At 35.2% G+C, this 18,242-nt stretch overlaps 1 protein-coding gene across 2 annotated transcripts in view; it reads right to left on the minus strand.

The window, feature by feature from the left end:
* Positions 1-30: 30 nt before the first annotated feature.
* The window catches only part of MTF2 (metal response element binding transcription factor 2), a 39,805-nt gene continuing 21,593 nt past the window's right edge, over positions 31-18,242 (minus strand). For both annotated transcript variants that reach the window (XM_051624628.1, XM_051624627.1), the window contains exons 2-15: positions 15,017-15,215; positions 14,798-14,879; positions 13,192-13,287; positions 12,726-12,826; positions 12,238-12,386; positions 10,918-11,013; positions 9,754-9,822; positions 7,930-8,053; positions 4,794-4,861; positions 4,245-4,415; positions 3,517-3,625; positions 3,282-3,340; positions 3,015-3,119; positions 31-931 (exon numbers count right to left, since the gene is read on the minus strand). In XM_051624628.1, the coding sequence (XP_051480588.1) occupies positions 577-931; positions 3,015-3,119; positions 3,282-3,340; positions 3,517-3,625; positions 4,245-4,415; positions 4,794-4,861; positions 7,930-8,053; positions 9,754-9,822; positions 10,918-11,013; positions 12,238-12,386; positions 12,726-12,826; positions 13,192-13,267 (1,482 nt within the window). In that variant the 5' untranslated portion in view covers positions 13,268-13,287; positions 14,798-14,879; positions 15,017-15,215 and the 3' untranslated portion in view covers positions 31-576. The remainder of the gene's footprint in view (positions 932-3,014; positions 3,120-3,281; positions 3,341-3,516; positions 3,626-4,244; positions 4,416-4,793; positions 4,862-7,929; positions 8,054-9,753; positions 9,823-10,917; positions 11,014-12,237; positions 12,387-12,725; positions 12,827-13,191; positions 13,288-14,797; positions 14,880-15,016; positions 15,216-18,242) is intronic.

The raw sequence follows: 18,242 nt of genomic DNA on the forward strand, positions 1-18,242 counted from the left end.
ATTAAGAAGACAATGAAGTCTGGTCACAGAGCAATTTACAGGCTCAATATATTTTTTTCTTTTTTTTTTTTTACACTTTGAAAGAAAACTTCAGTATTTTACAGTCTTCAGTGGGCATTATATACACTGCACTTATGAAATCTAGAAAGTATTGAAATAGAAATACATTTCTGCAAACATCTGGGTAAGAAAACAAACCAAGATTTTTCAAAGATTTGTGCTATCTACATAGTATTTTCTCTAAACCACAATAACTGTATCCATGGAATGTTCTCTAGAAAATGTTTTTTTTTAAAAAAAAAAACACCATGCACATTTTTAAGCAATTGTAACCCAAAATATCCCAACCTAAAACAATCTAACAATGTTCAGATTAAAAAATTTAAGTTTCAGATCAGATTTTAAAAAGATAAGTCTTTATCACAAGAGCTGTAATGATAACAATTACATGTTAAGGCTAAGCTGGTTTTGTTTTGTTTTTAGAAATACATTTAAAGACACATTTCTCTCGTGGCTCTGCATTATGAACTCTACTTACAGATGACAGTGCAGTGAACATAATGTTCAGTCCTACAGTCAGGATGCAGTTGCTCCTTCCCACTCCACAAGATACTGCACCTTTCCATCAAGCGTCATCCGACGAGCCAAGACACGGTATTTTTCCCCACAAGCTATTCTACCTGTTGCACCAAAATAACTAGTAATCGAGTTCTTTAGATGATTGAGCTGTAACTCCTGATCTGCTAAGTTGTTAAGTATCTCTGTATTGAGTTCATCATACTGGTAGTCTTCCTTGCTCTCATCATCTTTTACAATTTCGGAATTTTGAGTCTGGAGTGCTTTTCGTGGAAAGCGCCCTCTTCTCCTCAAATGTGGTATTGCAGCAGGCCAAGTTCTTCCTGTACGAGTCCTTTTTCTGGAGTCAGATAAACTATTGAAAATACCCACAAAACACAGACCAGCATTAACTCGAAGGAAAGTATGCTTTACAATCAGTTATTTCCATATATATATCATACCTCATTTAATATTTGTTTTATATATTTGAAATAAGAAAACTTGTTGCCTATAGATAGATTACTGTAAATACGACCCTTGCACAATAAAGTTCATCCACATGAGGGAAATAGTACTAATTTACAAAAAATTCAGAAAGATTAGCTAAATAATCATAACTTATGCCTAGGTGTGTTAAGAGTACTATTTTGATATAGCTTAATTCCATTCTTAAGCTTATATAAAAAACTGTCTTAGAGAAGTCTGCATCAAATGTGCTTAAATTTGCAAATACAAACCACAGCTTTACCAGACAGATTGACCTCAATTACAGAAGTTATACTATAAAAGAGCTTGTGACTTGATGTTAGTTCAAACTATAAATAATTTATGCGTACTTATTTTTCAAGCTCAATTTATCTCAATAAATTAAAACTCTGAAATATGAAAGAATATACTGCAAAATCTACTCTACATCAGTAATTTCTACAGTGCCTTCTACCTATATTTACTATACATGGCCAGAAAAATATGTATCATCATCCAAATATTTTAAGTGTCCAAGATATAAATCCTTATGTAAAAACCTACACTGATAATTTGCACATAATAAAACTTGATTGATAACGTCCTAAATTAAATTATATGCAAACTTTGATGTTCGACTCCTACGTAACATACTGAGGAAAGAAGCACCTGTTTTTAAAGTTAAAAAAAGATAATGGAATCAAGGGCAGAGATATGTAAGAACTCAAGTCACTGTTGTGTGACAATTTCAGAAGTCCACGTTAAACATGAGTTTTGAAGATGGACAATTGTAGAAGTAATGCACACAAGTTATTCATTAAAGCACTTGACAGCATGAACTGGAAAGAGAGGAGACAAAATAAGTAGATTGAGGATCCATGTTCCTCAATAAAAGATAAATTTATGGTTTTTTTAGAGGGCAAAAGTCAAGTAACAATTTATTTGCAGAAAAGTATATTCTAGTTAATAATTTATTTATGAAGACTGTGCCAAAAATTTTTCATGCTCTATGGACTGTAGAAAATCACCACGTATCTACTATTCTTTAACATAAATACACAGACCTATAAAAACAAAAGCTGCTAAAATCAATTCAGGGTACAGATCAGCTCTTTCAAGGCTTTTATGAGAAAACTAAGCTCAGCAAATTATTATGGAGTTTAATTTTTTTCAGTAAATATAATTTAACAACATATTTTGCATCAACAAAGAACAGCACTTAGTGAACACAAAACTCACCCTATGTATTTATCAACAGAACTAATAAGGACTAATTTTCTTTTGTCCTATTTCTTTAGATTTCCCCATGCAATTTATAGCTCTACTCTGAGTCTTGGTTGTTCATCACTCTAAACCCCAGTAAAATTACCACATCCTCTCTGTTATACCTCCCTGCAATATCCTCAGTTCTTCTCTGTTTAGTCTCCCACCAGTTCTGCAATACCCTTACCTCCATTCCACATCTACTATGGTTGTCTCATAACTTCAGTCAAACTCCTACCTTATCTCCTACCTTTGTTGTGCCAAAACTTTAACTGAAAAAAAAAACCAAACAACAAAGCAAACAGAAGAGCACAGGCAATGACCAGACCACAACAAAAAAAACCTGTCTGCCTTCCTATAAATGTGGGTTGCAGGTTTGGGCCTCTCTCATCCAAGTGTCTATCTTCATGAATCTTATTTCTTTGGAACTACTTGTATCAGATATTGTGGAAGTTAGTCAAAAAGTACAAAACTGGAAGTAGAACAGAAGCTCAGGTTAACAACAAAATACAAAACCAAACACAACAAAAACAAAGAAAAAAAACAACCCAGGCTTAGAACACTGCATGTCATGCTTTGGCAAGATCTCTTGTAGGATCCCTGCAATTCCTGTTTACAAAGGGTTAAGTATTGCTGAACCAATTCTTTCCTGTCCTTCCTTTCAGAATTTTTTATTAAAATAAATATATTACAAGTCTTTATAGCAGATAGAGCAGTTGAATAATTACCTATAATGTCTGGAAATGGTAGATGAGGTAGTTTCTTTCATACTGGCAGCACCTGTGGATTCCACATCTGAGGTATTAGACGAATGTGCAGTTCCATCAGATTTCCTGATATGCAAGATAACAAGGTTGCCATGTAATGAAAATAATCTTATATTAAAGACTGAGCTGACATTTCAGAAGCAAACAGATAAGTTACGCCATTTTACAGTGTTTTATAGAATTACTGTTTTTTAAATTTCTTTTTTTTTTTTTTTTTTTTACATTTACCCAACAGTGCAGGGTAATTCCAAGGCTGGGTTCTCTATCACTGGAACTGGCTCACTGTCCTAAGAGAAAAAAAAAAAAAAAGTACTTCAAATTAACTTTTAATCACTCCATCAATTTTGTTTGAAGGTGAATACAGGATTATTACGATTCAGATTAACTGATTATGTTTTTCTACAAAAATTATAATCCAGTTAGAAGAGGAAAGTGGAGGAAGAGGGGATATCCAAAACCTTACCAGAGGAGACGACTCTGGAGTTTTGTGAATCATTTTTCTTGTATAGGGACCAGGTGGACGACCTACTGATTTTTTTTTCCCCTTTCTTTCTATGCCATTACTTAATTCCCTAGAAGAAAATTTATATTTTGTTCTGTATTACTGAAGAAAATTTTCATTGAATACATGTTTTCCTTTGGCAATGAATACACAATTAGATGTCTATTGCTGAAACATTGCACTAAATGAGGTTATACTGGTTAATCAAAATCAAGATACAAGATCTTTCTGGTGACACTACTGATTCCCTAATCTTGAAGAGAAACAAACAAGTGTTCAATGCTGCTTATTCATATCATCACACTTGGTAAAACAATGTCACATTTACTAACAAAACTTTACATCATACTTCGTATTTAGAATTCCAGTTAGATTATTGCATAAAAGATCCAGAAAGACAAGAGACTGTTTCCAATATGACAGCAAAGTTGGGATATTTTCTGCTGTTCCTACTGCTAAATTTCATGTTGAATTTTTTGTTTTGTTTGGGTTTTTTTTAGAAAGATGCTAATAGAAAGCTAACTAAATTTGTTCAAAGACCTTGTTCTCACAATTTGTTCACCTTTACAGTTTTTTAATAAACACATACAATGAAAAGGCATTTAAATGGGTTTTCTTGTAGGCACCAAAAATACACCCAAGTAGCCCCAATTTAGCACAACATTGCTAAAATAACTGGGTAATTTTACCTCACATCAGGGATCGGTTTAGATGATTTTCTGCCTTTAATTTTGAACTCATGGGAAGTTCCTTCTGGTTCTTTCTCAGCTTTTAAAGCAGCATTTGGTGGTACAGGAGGAACACGAATTCTCAAGCCAAACAAATGCTTCTTTTTCTTTATTTCTTTTCCAGACATAAACCTAGATGATTTAAAATGAATTGTTAAAATTCTGACCCATGAAAGCTACTTTTAAAATAACAGTGTACGTGCAAAACAAGACTACGCAAATTTTCATTCTAATGTTATTTTATTCCCCTCTTGCCCCTCACACCATCCTCTCTCCCAAATACAGAATGTGAAGTGGAAACAGGATGGAAGTTAAAACATTTTTTCTCATGATCTGGGTTCCACTCAGTTATATAATGTTATAGTTTGAAATAGAAAAAGTATTTCAAATTTAACTTCTATCTGCAGCCAAAGTGATCATCAGATAGAACGAGCAAAGGAGACTGAAGACTAATCTACATCAGATGAAACAGGCAAACAACATTTAAAGCAAAAAGTACTAATAACTTACATGGTCTTGTAATCATTTAATGCCTCCAGTACATGCTCATATCTTTCAGATTTTGGTGTATCTGCAAGCTGTGAAGTATTAAGAAATCATTTAACCCATCAAATTCTTTAGTAATAGAAACTTTCCAGTTCCTCTGAGTTACTATAACTACAGATTTGGATGTGAAGTACATCTATGAAATATTAGCTATGGAAACTAACCCCAGAGGATATTAATTATTCCATATATTCCGTGATTTACATTCACAGAATTCATGCTATTCGTTACAATTTTAAGCAAAATCCTGCCACAGGACCTAACTCCCATTTTGCACACTATTATTTGACAACACAGAAAACACTGAAGAGGCCCAGAAAAGTTTTGATTAAACAAAGAGTAAAACCATTTTCTTGCCCCTTTTGCTAAGACCCAGCCTAACATCCTTTCTTGCACTAAATCCTGAAGAAACAAGTCCCTATCAAGCTGCCAAAACATGGAATTTTCTCTCTGAGAAACTGCACATGTATGAGTAAGAGACAAAAAGCAGAATACATATGGTGGTGATTGTGGACACAGCATTTACAAAACAGAATTTAAAGGAAGACTTATTTTTATATTTAGACAGCTATTTTTAAGTTCCAGTGAAGCCACCATATTTCTAGTTGCCACGCCAAGGTGTTCTAGAACTTATATCCAATTGGCTCTGCAGTAAATTTATCTTTAATTATAGAGCTGACAGTTTTTATTTCACTGTTAGAATGACTACAGAGCAGACGGTACAACATTGCAGCTCAAAAACCCCACCCTCAAGTACTTTCTTAATAGAATTCTGACCAAACAGGACAGATAGAAATGCTCAAAGGATTAAATGTGCTAACAGCTAAGCTAATGGGTAAATATACTCATATAAAACAATTCTTTATCACAATTTTGGGCAAGATTCACAGTTACCAAAATTAAGGGAGATATTAAATGCATTTTAGCCAAAGAAAGTAACAACTGTTTTTCACATCTTTCCAACATGCATTCAGTACAACCCACTGCTATCCGCAGATCTTGCAACTCTGCAGTAATGAAATAGAGAAAACTGCCAGATATTTATTGTAAATAATAGCATATTAAAATTGGATTAGGAGGTCTGATAATTCCAGCATTTACTATGGTGGAATTATAATATTCCACCATCTTACCTATGGCTTAAAAACTTTTCCTCTAATTCATTAATAAGCAGCTAAAGAAACCTAAGTGTCATTTCCAATAGCAGCAAGCTAAGAATGTTTCAAAAACCCTAAAACCATTGCATTGTAGATATTATTTCTGTGACTAATTTCTGTTTACTAAAGAAACCAGATTAGCCAAAGTAAAATACACTTGCCTCAGTTTTTTCAAGACAATTTTTCCCAACTTAGTAAGTGACATTTAGAATATTTTCAGAATAAAGCCTTCAAGATTTCCTTAACACAGTTTTTATGCATTTATTCAAAATCTACCCCTTCAAAAATGCAGTCTTTAGACTTAAAATAAGTTGTTTCCTTGAAGGTGTAGAAATATTGATTAAGGGATTGCCAAGTACCATTTAACAAAGAATTAAGTTTACTTATTTTGGATTTCCCCTCTCATTCTTCATCCTTAGTTATGTGTTTTTCACATCGATTGAGAGTGGATAGAGTGAAAGGGGAAGGGGGGGGAGAGCAGCACACTGAGGACTGTAGCCTTTCAACTTCCTGAAAATGGCAGGTGTGCTGCAAGTCAATGGCCACTAGACAGCTCCACTCTCCTCATCCACACCACAGCTACTCTGAGCAATCATTCTGACATTGTTAAAAACGAAAAAAAATAAATTGTATTAAGCAAAATAAGCAAACATTTATTCTTAGTTTTCCTCAATGCTAAAAGCAATAAGTCAAAGTTAAACACTGCTTACGTATTTGTTAAACTGCGCAGTAACAGCCAGAACGTTTCATTCTATTGAAAAGATGGTGTGAGAATTACATTTTGTGCAGCCTTTTTTTCTTTAAAGCTCATGGCCTGATAGAATTAACTTGATATGACTTAGCTAAGAGACGCCATACATTTTGAAGCAAACCAGATGTCTATTCATAATCACACTAATTGCTGTTTAGTAATGCTTGAGCGTTTGTCTTTCAAAGAAACTGACACTCACAGTCTAAGCATATGTATTTTAAACTATTTTATTATTTATGGAAAGTAGTTACCCATTCAAACCAATTACATTTGATTCTCAAATTGTCTGCTTGTAAAAATGGATTACAAACATATGAATTTACTGAAAAGTAGTATAAGAGTAGAACGTACTCATTTTGAGTATTTCAAGCCAATTGTATGCCACCTGTATTAAAAAACTTCAAAAACGAACAATTTTCATGCATGAGAAGAGTGCATACCCTATCAGCAGTACACACCAATTTGAACTGAGACATAAGTTTTCTATCCAACTTCACATACAGAAACATATCTACACTGCTACTCCTAGTTAATTATTAAGCGAGTTTGCTTGGGGAAATGCATTTTCTTTAATGTAAAGAACCAGTAAATCAAATAGATGGAAAAATAACCAGTATAGGAGTGAACTAACACCAAGATGCCTTGACAAATAGCAGAATCAAGACGGGAAAAGGATCAGAACAATCTTTAGACCTGGACAGCAACCGATCATGTCCTTGTCTGGGAGAGAGATGAAAGAGAATATTTGTGTACAATGTTATGTGTTACACCTTAGAGATTTTGAAGATGTCTTCACATGCAATATACTCTGCATTCTGTTCTACATTTAGATTTTCTGGTCTGTGCACAGGAAAATATCAAAGAATTATGACACAAACATGAAAAGAAGGAAAATACATATATGCAACAACATAAACACTTGAGTATAAATAATTAAAAGTTGCCATGTTAATAAAGTAATAGTTACGTGGAACACTTGTGAAATTTTACAGCTCAGAAGAGCATATACCACTTAAAAAGCATTCTATTTCTGCAAGGAAATTAAAGACGGACATCTCACTATTTGGGATCTCTAGATTTTAAGACAATATAGGATTCAGCATTCAGAATAAAACAGGCTATAGATTGCCAACTTTTGGGACATACATATGCACTGTGAGGAAAAACAAGAGATTGTATTCCAATTACTTACCTCACCAGGATGCAATCTATCCCAGTTTTCATTAATGTAGGCCATGAGTTCAAGCTCCGAATCGAAGTATTTCTTCTTATGAATAACACTTAGGTTGTAAAGGCATAGATGTGCTATATCTACCCTAGAAGTCAGAAATTTTTAAATAAAAACTGGATATTTTTTTAAGTCTTTTTCTCAATTGCTTTTCTTTGAAATAAATTTAGTAGAAAAGATATTAGCATGATATAGCTTGAGGAACACAAAGCACAACTTAAGACATTCTATGCAGGGAACATTATTAAGTTTCCTGTCCTTTCTCCTCTTCAAGTGCTTTGAATCACTACATCTGATAGCCTTCTATGATGTTGTGACTAAATGGGTAGATGCAGGGAGACCAGTGGATGTGGATGAAGGCTTTTGACAGTCTCCCATAACATCCTCATGACTAAGCTCAGGAAATGTGGGATAAAAGAATGAATAGCGGGATGGATTGAGAACTGGCTACACAACAGAGCCCAAAGAGTGGTAATCAATGGTGCAGAGTCCAGCTGGAGACCTGTAATTAGTGGAGTCCCTCAGGGATCAGTGCTGGGTCCAGTCCTGTTCAACATCTTCATCAATGACCTTGATGTCAGGACAGAGTGTCTTCTCAGCAAGTTTGCTGATGACACAAGGCTGGGAGGATTGGCTGATTCACCAGAAGGCTGTGCAGCCATTCAGCAAGATTTGGACAGACTGGAGAGCTGGGCAAAGAGGAACCTAATGAGGTTCAACAGGAGTAAGTGCAGAGTCCTGCACCTGGGAAGGAACAACAAAATGCATCAGGACAGGCAGCTCTGTGGAGATCTTTGGAGTCCTGGTAGACAACAAGTTTTCCATGGGACAACAGTGTGCCCTTGTGGTCAAGAGGGCCAATGGTATCTTGGGGTACATTAGGAGGAATGTATCCAGCAGATCAAGGCAGGTTCTCTTCCCCTTCTACTCAGCCTTGGTGAGACCACACTGGGAGTATTGTGACCAGTTCTGGGCTCCCCAGTTCAAGAGGGACAGGGATCTATCTACTTGAGAGAGTCCAATGGAGGGATATGAGGATGATTAAGGGACTGGAATACACCTGCCTTACAAGGAAAGGCTAAGACCTGGGGCTTTTCAGTCTAGAGAGGAGAAGATTGAGGGGGGATCCAATTCATGTCTATAAATACATGAGGGCTAGGCATCAAGAAGGCAGGGACCACCTCTTTTCACTTGTGCCCTGTTATAGGACATGGGCCAATGGATTCAAACTCAAGCACAGGAAGTTCCACCTCAACATGAGGAAGAACTTCTTTACAGTGAGGGTTACAGAGCACTGGAACAGGCTCCCCAGAGAGGTTGTGGAATCTCCTTCTCTGGAGACTTTCAAGACCTGTCTGGATGACTGAGTGATCTGCCCTAGTTTTTAGTCCTGCTCTGGCAGGGGGATTGGACTCAATCTTCCGAGGTCCCTTCCAACCCTCAACATTCTGTGATTTCGCTTATCTAATGGCAGGATCTTAAACCTGCAAAGAAGGCTGTGCTCAGGTATCTCAGTGTTCACCTATACAAGACAGTAGTTGCTTTCTACTTTACTAAACAACCCAGCGATAATTATCAAGTGCACACAGTTGCAATATATGACTACATTTAAGGGTAAACATTGAGGGAGAAGTTATCCCTGTTCATACAATCAGTAACAACTCAGGAAACAACTCAAGACAGCAAGTGGATTTCCTTTTATGCAAAGAGAATCAAAATACCAAAGGAAAAGCAGAGCATGTATTCAACTCATCCTTTTAATTTATTTTTTTTCAAATTCATACTTACCATCTCAAGGGTAAACGTTTGAGGTATTCTGGTCCAGAACTGCAAACTGAGCAAATGAACGTATAAAACCTAAAAATATATACATATGTGTATATACATGTATCTGGGTGGTGGGTGTCTGTAAACACACACACACTCAATGATTTTAACACTCCAGTCATGAAAAAATTAAAGTTAAGCAGGCAAGAAAACAATATTTGAGAGACCCTCCATCTTTCACCTTCCTCTATCAACTTCCACAATCTGTGCTGGTACCTTCTGGGCCAGATACAAAGTGCTTCTTCAATTTTATTCTGGTACCAATGTTTCACACTCTGTAAGAAAGTCCCTCAACCAGTGACAACCTGTGACCAACAGTGAAAATGGTCTGTAACATCCACAACTCCATTCTCTCAAATGCAGAAACCTGTGCATCAGTGCAAGCAACCCATGCATTCCTGGGTCCTAACTCAGTTCCTTCGTATAAACATTCCAGCACAAGCAACAGCTAAAAGAAAGTATCTATGATGAATGAGATACTCCTTGATTCCCTTCTCCAGTTTTCACTCCTATCTGCTCCAAGGGATCCCAGTTCCTCTTAAAATGAAAACACAGACCAGTGCTCTTTTTCATTTCCTTTCCTGCCAACTCAACACACGAGCAGAAGAGCAGAATAGTTTAGTCTAACTATTATTCCAGCTTTCTCCAGCTCCCTATACTGTTAGTACAGAGAACTACTACTCCACATTCTCAGTGAAAGCTTACCTTGAAGCATGATGCATGTTGCATACGAGAGATTAGTCACCTACACAGTGTGAACTTGAAAGCCCTTATCTAAATTACAGGCCTGCTAAAGTGGTCTGCTTTAAAGCTTCCAACCTCTCAGAAGCCATCATCTACAGCTTAATGGACTTCTAAGTCCATTCTAAGTAAAATCAGTAACAGTTAGAATTTGACTATACATTGGTTACCTCTCCATTAACAAACCCTCCTTCATTAAATTGAGACAAAGAATTACGTTTTCCTGGCACCTGACCACATTATTTCACATAATCTTGCATAGAAAACTCATCCTGTTTTTGGAAAATATTGCTATATTACAGATGCCTTAAAAAAAGCTCATATGTTAAATTCCCTCCACATTTTAAATAAAGACAACCATGAACTACAGCTTAAATTTCTTACCTGTCACCAAAAAGCATTGGCTTTTGCAGGCACTGCACACAAGCCTCATGAAACCACTGCTTACACTTGCAGCACTGCAACATCTTTAGATACCAGCTTCACCAAAAGAAAAAAAAAAGAAGATAAGTTTCTGAAAAATTTTCTTCATTATGTTCAAATTAAATAACAAGGCATCCTCTGACCCAAACTGAATTGCATCATTTATCAAACAGTAATCTGTAGGGATATTTCAGTAACACTGACTTCCATATTAAATCATTACTAGAAAAGAGTGACTACGAATAATATAGTAAAAGGATTAAGTTATTAAATGAAGAAAATAAAAACTTAGTTTCCTCTTATATCCACCTCAATTCTCAATAATAAGAATTCAGTAACTCCATATAAGCTCCTTTTCACATACTGGATTAGCTTTCTTATTATTTCCCAAAGCCTGGCACAGTCACATTAAAACACAAACATTTGTTCTGAGGATTCAACTATTTGAATCCTCAAAATTAACCTCATCATTCACATAATTTCTTTTCATTTTTCAGCTTCTCCTTGAGGAAAGGAATCATGGAAAACTGAAGGTGATATTTGTCCAAGTCTGCAACATTCTCTAACCAGAGCTCTGCCCTGTGAGTATAAACTCAAAAGCTTCACTTCTCTGTGGGACTCTTGACTTGCTTTGACTTAAAATCTTAAACAGTATTTTATTCATTCAATCCTCCATACAGACAGCAGAGTATTTATCTACCTGCTTAAGCCCTCTTTTCTTGCCTTGCCTGTAAGCAAGAACCAGAGGACTCTGTAATGCCATAAGAGGAAAAAAGTCTTTCCCCTGCCAATAACAGCAATCCAGGGTATAATGGTATGATAAAACAGACAGCTGTCTATCCCAACAAAATGTGATAAACTAGTCACAAATAGAAATGTAACTAGGTATCAATGAAAGAGCTGAGTTAACATCAGAAAATCACTGCTTAGAACTGCAAGATGAAGAAACTCCATTCAAATTCAACACATTAACTGTAGCAATGCAGTAACATATAATCTTGCTTGTTCTAAGACTGTGATGTTACACAATGATCCCATGACAAAACTAAAGCAAAAAATCTGATGGGAGAAGGAAAGCCATTAATAATGTATTTCCCATGTGACAATTCTAAAACTATATATACATGCATGTATATCTAAAAAATCAAATTTCCACTTCGCATTGAGTTTAATACCCATGCACGATAGAAACAGAAACTAACAAGTTCACAAGTAAAAGACTACAGGATCAGGACCTGCAGCTGCATTTACAAAGTTCTTACGTATTATCTGTTTACTTACTCTCCAGGTCCTCCACAATAGCAGTAACACTGCTGGACATTGGTTTTATGACCTGCATCCCACTCAAGGTCTGTTGCATTATACGGTAATGTTTGTTTCATGACTTGCAGTGCTTTGGCATTTGGTCCTTTCTTAAGAGCACCACCCCTCTGGGCCAAAACAAATTCATTAGTTTATAAAAACAGTAACATGTTTTTGAAAACTTCTAATTCTTTAAAGGTCACAAAAAATTGCCTATAATAAAGTAAAATACTTTCACCTCTATGTTTTAATAATAGCATTTTTTTAATAATCTGAAAGCCAAATGTCATCTATTTCTAAAATAAATATTAATTCCCCATTATACAAAACTTCAGGTCAGATCAAAGTTAACAAAAAAGATATAAAAGAAATAGCATTTTTAAAAGTTATGGCTTTTGTTTCAACTTCAAAAACAAAGCATGCATGCAATATGGGTTGTATTAATAAATGTTTTTCTAGAAACACACCTTTGTTGTTGTTGCAAAAACGCACTGTCGACAAAGCCATTTATCATCTGAATCAATCACACTAGAATCAATATTTGGAGTGTGGCATAGCTGATGATACCCTGTATAAAATTATCAACCAAAGAGTTTTTAAAATAGCAAAAGAAGCTTACACAGAATCATATATCATTTTAATTAATTATGAATAATGCCTTGTAGTTTAAGTTCTAAAAATCTGATCAAAGATCAGTAGCATTCAAAAAGGTCTTTTACAATTTCATAGTGGAAAAAGTAAACTTTACTTACAGAACAGTCATTAGTGACTTTAACATGGATTATCGTTATTCACTGAGATGTTAATAGCCACTAAGGACTATAAAATTTAAGATCAGTTGAGCAGTCAGTCACAGCCAGGCAAATATCCTCCTTCATAAAACAAATCAAAACATCTTTTAAAATGCAGTAAACAGAAAAAAAATGTAGTTACCTTGCCCACATTTATCACATATAACCATTTCATTCGGTGCTTCTGAATACTCTTCCTGACATATTGTACAGACCATTTCCCCACTTTCAGTGGCTCCTAGATAGAGATGAAAGTGTGATTTATTTTTTTTCAGATTACATCTGCAGCTGGAATGGTTACCATGGGTATGGCTTCTTTTCTAATTTCAGTTACAGATCCATGCATTGTAGAAACATTGTTCCAGAGCCTAACTTCCTAACAAAGACACATTCAGACGTTTTGTACTGACTGTGTGTTAAAAATATTTTTATCACTTATCGTAGACTATCAGATACTTGTAGACTATATATTGCCTATTTACTATGCAGTCTATGGTTCCTTAATATCAACAACAAAAACTGAATGACTGAATAAAGAATGTAAGTGCAGGCCAAACAATATGTATAAGAAAATCTTATCTGGACAACTGATACACGTGTGTACAATAGTCTGTGCTTCTTTTCATGTAAATATATGCACAATTCAGTGCACATCTTTTTGACAGATCTGCCCAAGGTCCTTTCATATTAAGCTCCAACACTCTTAGGAAATATATTACTTCTTACGCATATCACCAAGCATACAAAAGCAATCAGTAACAAAAGGAATATAGTTTGCTTGCAAACCGGAAACAAAACTACGCCTTGCTCCAATTATACCATGTATAAATGTAAAATCTAGATTAAAGCACAAGTTAATTAACCTGCATATTATCATGCTCATGCACGAAAGTTCGGTAGTTACAATAAACAAATCTAAGATCATAAACAACTACTATACAGAAGCAGAACAGTAGTATTTTAATAGCTTCTCAGATATAAAGCAGTTGATTTTTTTTGCTATTATGAATACAAAGTTCCTCCCATTAGCAGATAAAAATTTGTTTAAACAGCAAGACTCAGCAAGAGCCAGATCATATTTTCATTGCCTTTATATGAGAAAGAAATCATAACTGATTTTCAAATTAGCATTTGATTTCCAAAATACTAGCTACTCCCCAAATAGCCCAAAAAATGAAAGCTAATGTACAACAGATGTTTCACTTGATAATTACACTTTTTTTTTTACATCACGTGATTACTTCAAAACACGGAATGGTTTATTATGTGCAACAGTTACAGTGTTATTTTTACAAGTGTAAACTCCATTCAAACCTAGGATTTTCCAATCCTTGGTTTCTTTCCATGTCATGTCGCTTCAACTTAAAACAACAGGAGGACATAGACTTGATATAAATTAAGGCCTGGAGTTCTGTTAAGACAAAGTATTATACTCTATACCCATCCAGACATACTTCAATATGATTATTTTTAGAAGTGTTCTCCCAGCCCTGAACACATTATGTGAAAACACACACAAAAACACCCAAACAAAAAAGAAACTGCAGTAATAAAGAGTTGTTCGAAAGGTCTTTTTTTTTTTTAAATTTGCCTAATTCAAGATCCTGGGTCACATTAAACTCTACCTCTCGTTAGGATAAAATAAATTATTACATTATGTTATTGTTACAGATCTAGTAACAAAGTGCCTACTATTACTACTATTACTATTACTACTACTACTATTACTACTTCATTGAAGTTCTTGCCTGTTTGTATGTCCTTCCAGAGAACCCAGGATTTGGAACTGTCTTCAAATATAATGAAGCAGTTCTGTTTCAGTTTGTTTATCTGAAAAACCAAAAATACAGTGGAAGTAAATAGACTCAACAGAAGAATGCATTTAATACTAAGTGAGATAATAACATTGTAATACATAACCAACAAATAATACTTTGAGACTCCAGTGAAGTTAAAAATTTGTTTACCTTTTTGATAGTTCCAAGATAAAACAAGCCATCTGACCATCTAGCTAGGACATCCTGACCTTCTTCAAATTTACACAGTGGCTTTTTGGCTTTCTGTCCATCACGTAATGACAGCTTGGTCAGAGATGCTGAGGTCTTATGGCTTCGACGTAAAGGAGACCGCTTATGGACCAGTGAATTACCCACCGCTGTAGAGTCTCTAAAGAAAGGGAAGCAAGAAAAAAGGTAATCAGAATTAGGTTAAAGAACCAATATATTTTAAATTAGTATGATTCACACTAGAACTCACTTAGTTAACTCCAGAACTTCAGCTAACTAAGAACCTGGTTCTGTTTTCAGACTTTATGCACCTTTAGTAGTGATGCCTCTGCTAGCGTAAGAGCCTACAAAATTTGAAAGAGACATGTTTATATAAAGGAAAATGTTCTATGAAATCAACTAACGTAAAGGGAGATTGGGAGATTCAAACCTTCCAAATCAGAGACTCTTCATAAAATCACCAGAAGCATCAAAGACATTAAAAACATTCAACATGGGATTACTTACAAAAAACATTATTCAATCAGGTCCTTGACAGCTTTTTTTATAATTCCAGTGAAGCTAAAAAGGTTCTAAGCCAACTCTAAATACATTAGCTCAGTAGGGAGTGTAGTAGTTGATAACTAATGTGGTACTCAGCAGTTACTCACTCAGGTTAAACACTATGCTAACTCAAGGTCTATACTAACTCAGGTATGCTCACTGTAGCATCATGTTTTGCTACTAAGCATAGCTGCAGAGGTTTCCAATACAAGAGTAACACCTACACATTAAATTTCTAATGTAAAGTAAGTTTTCCTCTCTGTTAAGAGTTTTAGAGTCTGTTAGAATCAGAGGTTAAAAAGGGAAGATAAAAAAAAAAATCTTGCCATCTTTCCTCACACATGAAACAGGCTCAGAAATAAATGTCTGAAGTCAGCCAAGAGGAAAAAAAAAAAGGTGTCATCTTCATCAGTTCCCCAGACTTTTCGGACTACATACAAATCCAATTTAGCACAAAGCAAGCAATGTTCCAAGGCTAGGCAAGGCTTGCTCAAAACAGCCTAGAAATAGTTGTGAAACTAACCTGGTGTCAGCCTATACTCTTTTCTGTGAGAGGAATCACTACTATAAAGTATTAAGGTATTCAGATACTTCAAATTATATCTATGAATTTAATTCATCATATTAAATGGATCAATAAGTTGCCATGTGCAGTTCAAAGCATCTAGAGCAAAGACTAGTGCAACTTGAAACAGTTTGACAAGTATTTCCACAGGACTACTCTTATACAGATTCAAAGATTTTCTTTTCAGCTTTTTATCTGGTTTAAGAGAGTAGAGAAAGCAGCCAAAAGGCAGGAATGTGGGCTCTTCTCTTCTAGTACTTGAAAAAAATACATGAAAGCGCTTGTACAGAAGAAGCAAAAACACACAAATTCATTTATACATAATCTAGTACAGATTTCCATTTTAAAAATCAATAACGATTTAAGAGTTTTATACTTAAGTCATCAAAAGCACATTACATTCTTTAAAGTGCAGAATTCTGTCCCATAATTCCATTCAAATAATAAAAATGTGTTGTGCATCGTTTTCTGGCACAAAGCACTTAAGTGAGTCTATACATTGACTTACACAACAGCCTAAATTCACAATAGCTACTTCAGACACTGAAGGATCTTGACACACAGTAAAGGTCTGAGCCAATAAAGCAGACACTTCTCCATTGTCCACACTGCTGTCTTTGTGGGAGATAGCACTGCTGAAGTGATGACTAAAGAGCTCATGAAGTAACTCCTGCTGTGCAGTTTATGGTTTATCTAACACATGGACTGAAAATAGGTTTAGTTATCACAATAGACTGACACTTGGAACTAGCTTAACAGTTGCTTTCCACATGGGTAAGAAGCTCCTCTTCAGGAAAACATTCTCTCAATGTTTTTGATGGAGATTAAGTGGAAAGAGCTACTGTTTTAATAAGTTTACTTCAATTAGCAAGCCATAAGTTACTTAAAGTAGGTACCTCTGAAGGGCCTTCTGGAAACACTGCACAAGATATCACAAGCTCAGTGCAGACCAACATCAAAACTACATGCCTAAAGTTTTAATAACTTTCTTATCAGTTTTGCTAGAGCTCTCTCTGATGTAGTGGAGTACCAAGAAGTGACACCAATCATTTAAATTTCTTTTGAAAGTTATGTGAAAACGCATACTGAGGTTAACTTCTTACTTGCCAATTTTGAACTTCAATGTTCCACATTTTCCAGAAGTTTGCTTTCAAGTCTTACCTCAAGTTAGCTCCATAGACCTTCCTACTATACCATTTATAGTTACCAACAAAGTTAGTAACCTTTAAGTAACAACTTTCCCACCATCTTAAAAACTCTCCAACTTCTCATCACAAAATATCCAAACAGATGTCTGGTTTTTCAAAAAAACTTGTCTGATATAAAAACAACTTTACCTCCCTTAACTTGCACAACTAAGCTATACTGCCTGTCATACAGCATGTCCAAACTACCTTAGCTTTATATCCTTTACTCAATACTGAATACTTGGTGGCTGTGGTCTTACTCAAACGCATAAAACACAAAGGAAGTATTGACATGCCTATACAATCTTTCAGAAGTTAGTGGGGCAAGTCAGTAAAATGCATCTACATGTTGAAATATGCTTCAAAATAGAAGTGCACTTGTACCATTTCTTGAGATGTCAATCTTGTGAAGTGCTGAAAATGCTCATTGATTTTTCACCTTAGGGTCTAGATCGTATCCATAGATATTACCAAGCAAGACAGGCAAGAGATCACCTATGTATCTACTTAATGAATTATTTTATAATATGCTGCAGCAGCAGGAGATAGCTGTCATTCTTCGTCACTGGGAATGGCAAACTCCCTCTGAAGTTAAGCTACATAAATCAGTCTGATTTCTGAACCATGACAACTTACTATGCATAACACATAACACAATAAAAATCTGATGTATTTACTTTTACTTGTCTGTAAGTCTTTTTAACCTCTTTATAAGAGGTTAGAATTTTTCAGTGTTCATTGGGTCTCCCTGACTCCTGTATCTCCACAATAACCCTACAGAAGGAAGTAGAAAAGTTAGGGAAAAATATGTGAAGAAGATGGAGGATTAAAAGGACTAAGAACTCTCATTCTCCTTTTCAAGTGCCTTTTTCCTCAGCAGCACTGCCAGGTT

The sequence above is a fragment of the Apus apus genome, chromosome 7, assembly GCF_020740795.1.
Source record: "Apus apus isolate bApuApu2 chromosome 7, bApuApu2.pri.cur, whole genome shotgun sequence".
Taxonomy (NCBI): Eukaryota; Metazoa; Chordata; class Aves; order Apodiformes; family Apodidae; genus Apus; species Apus apus.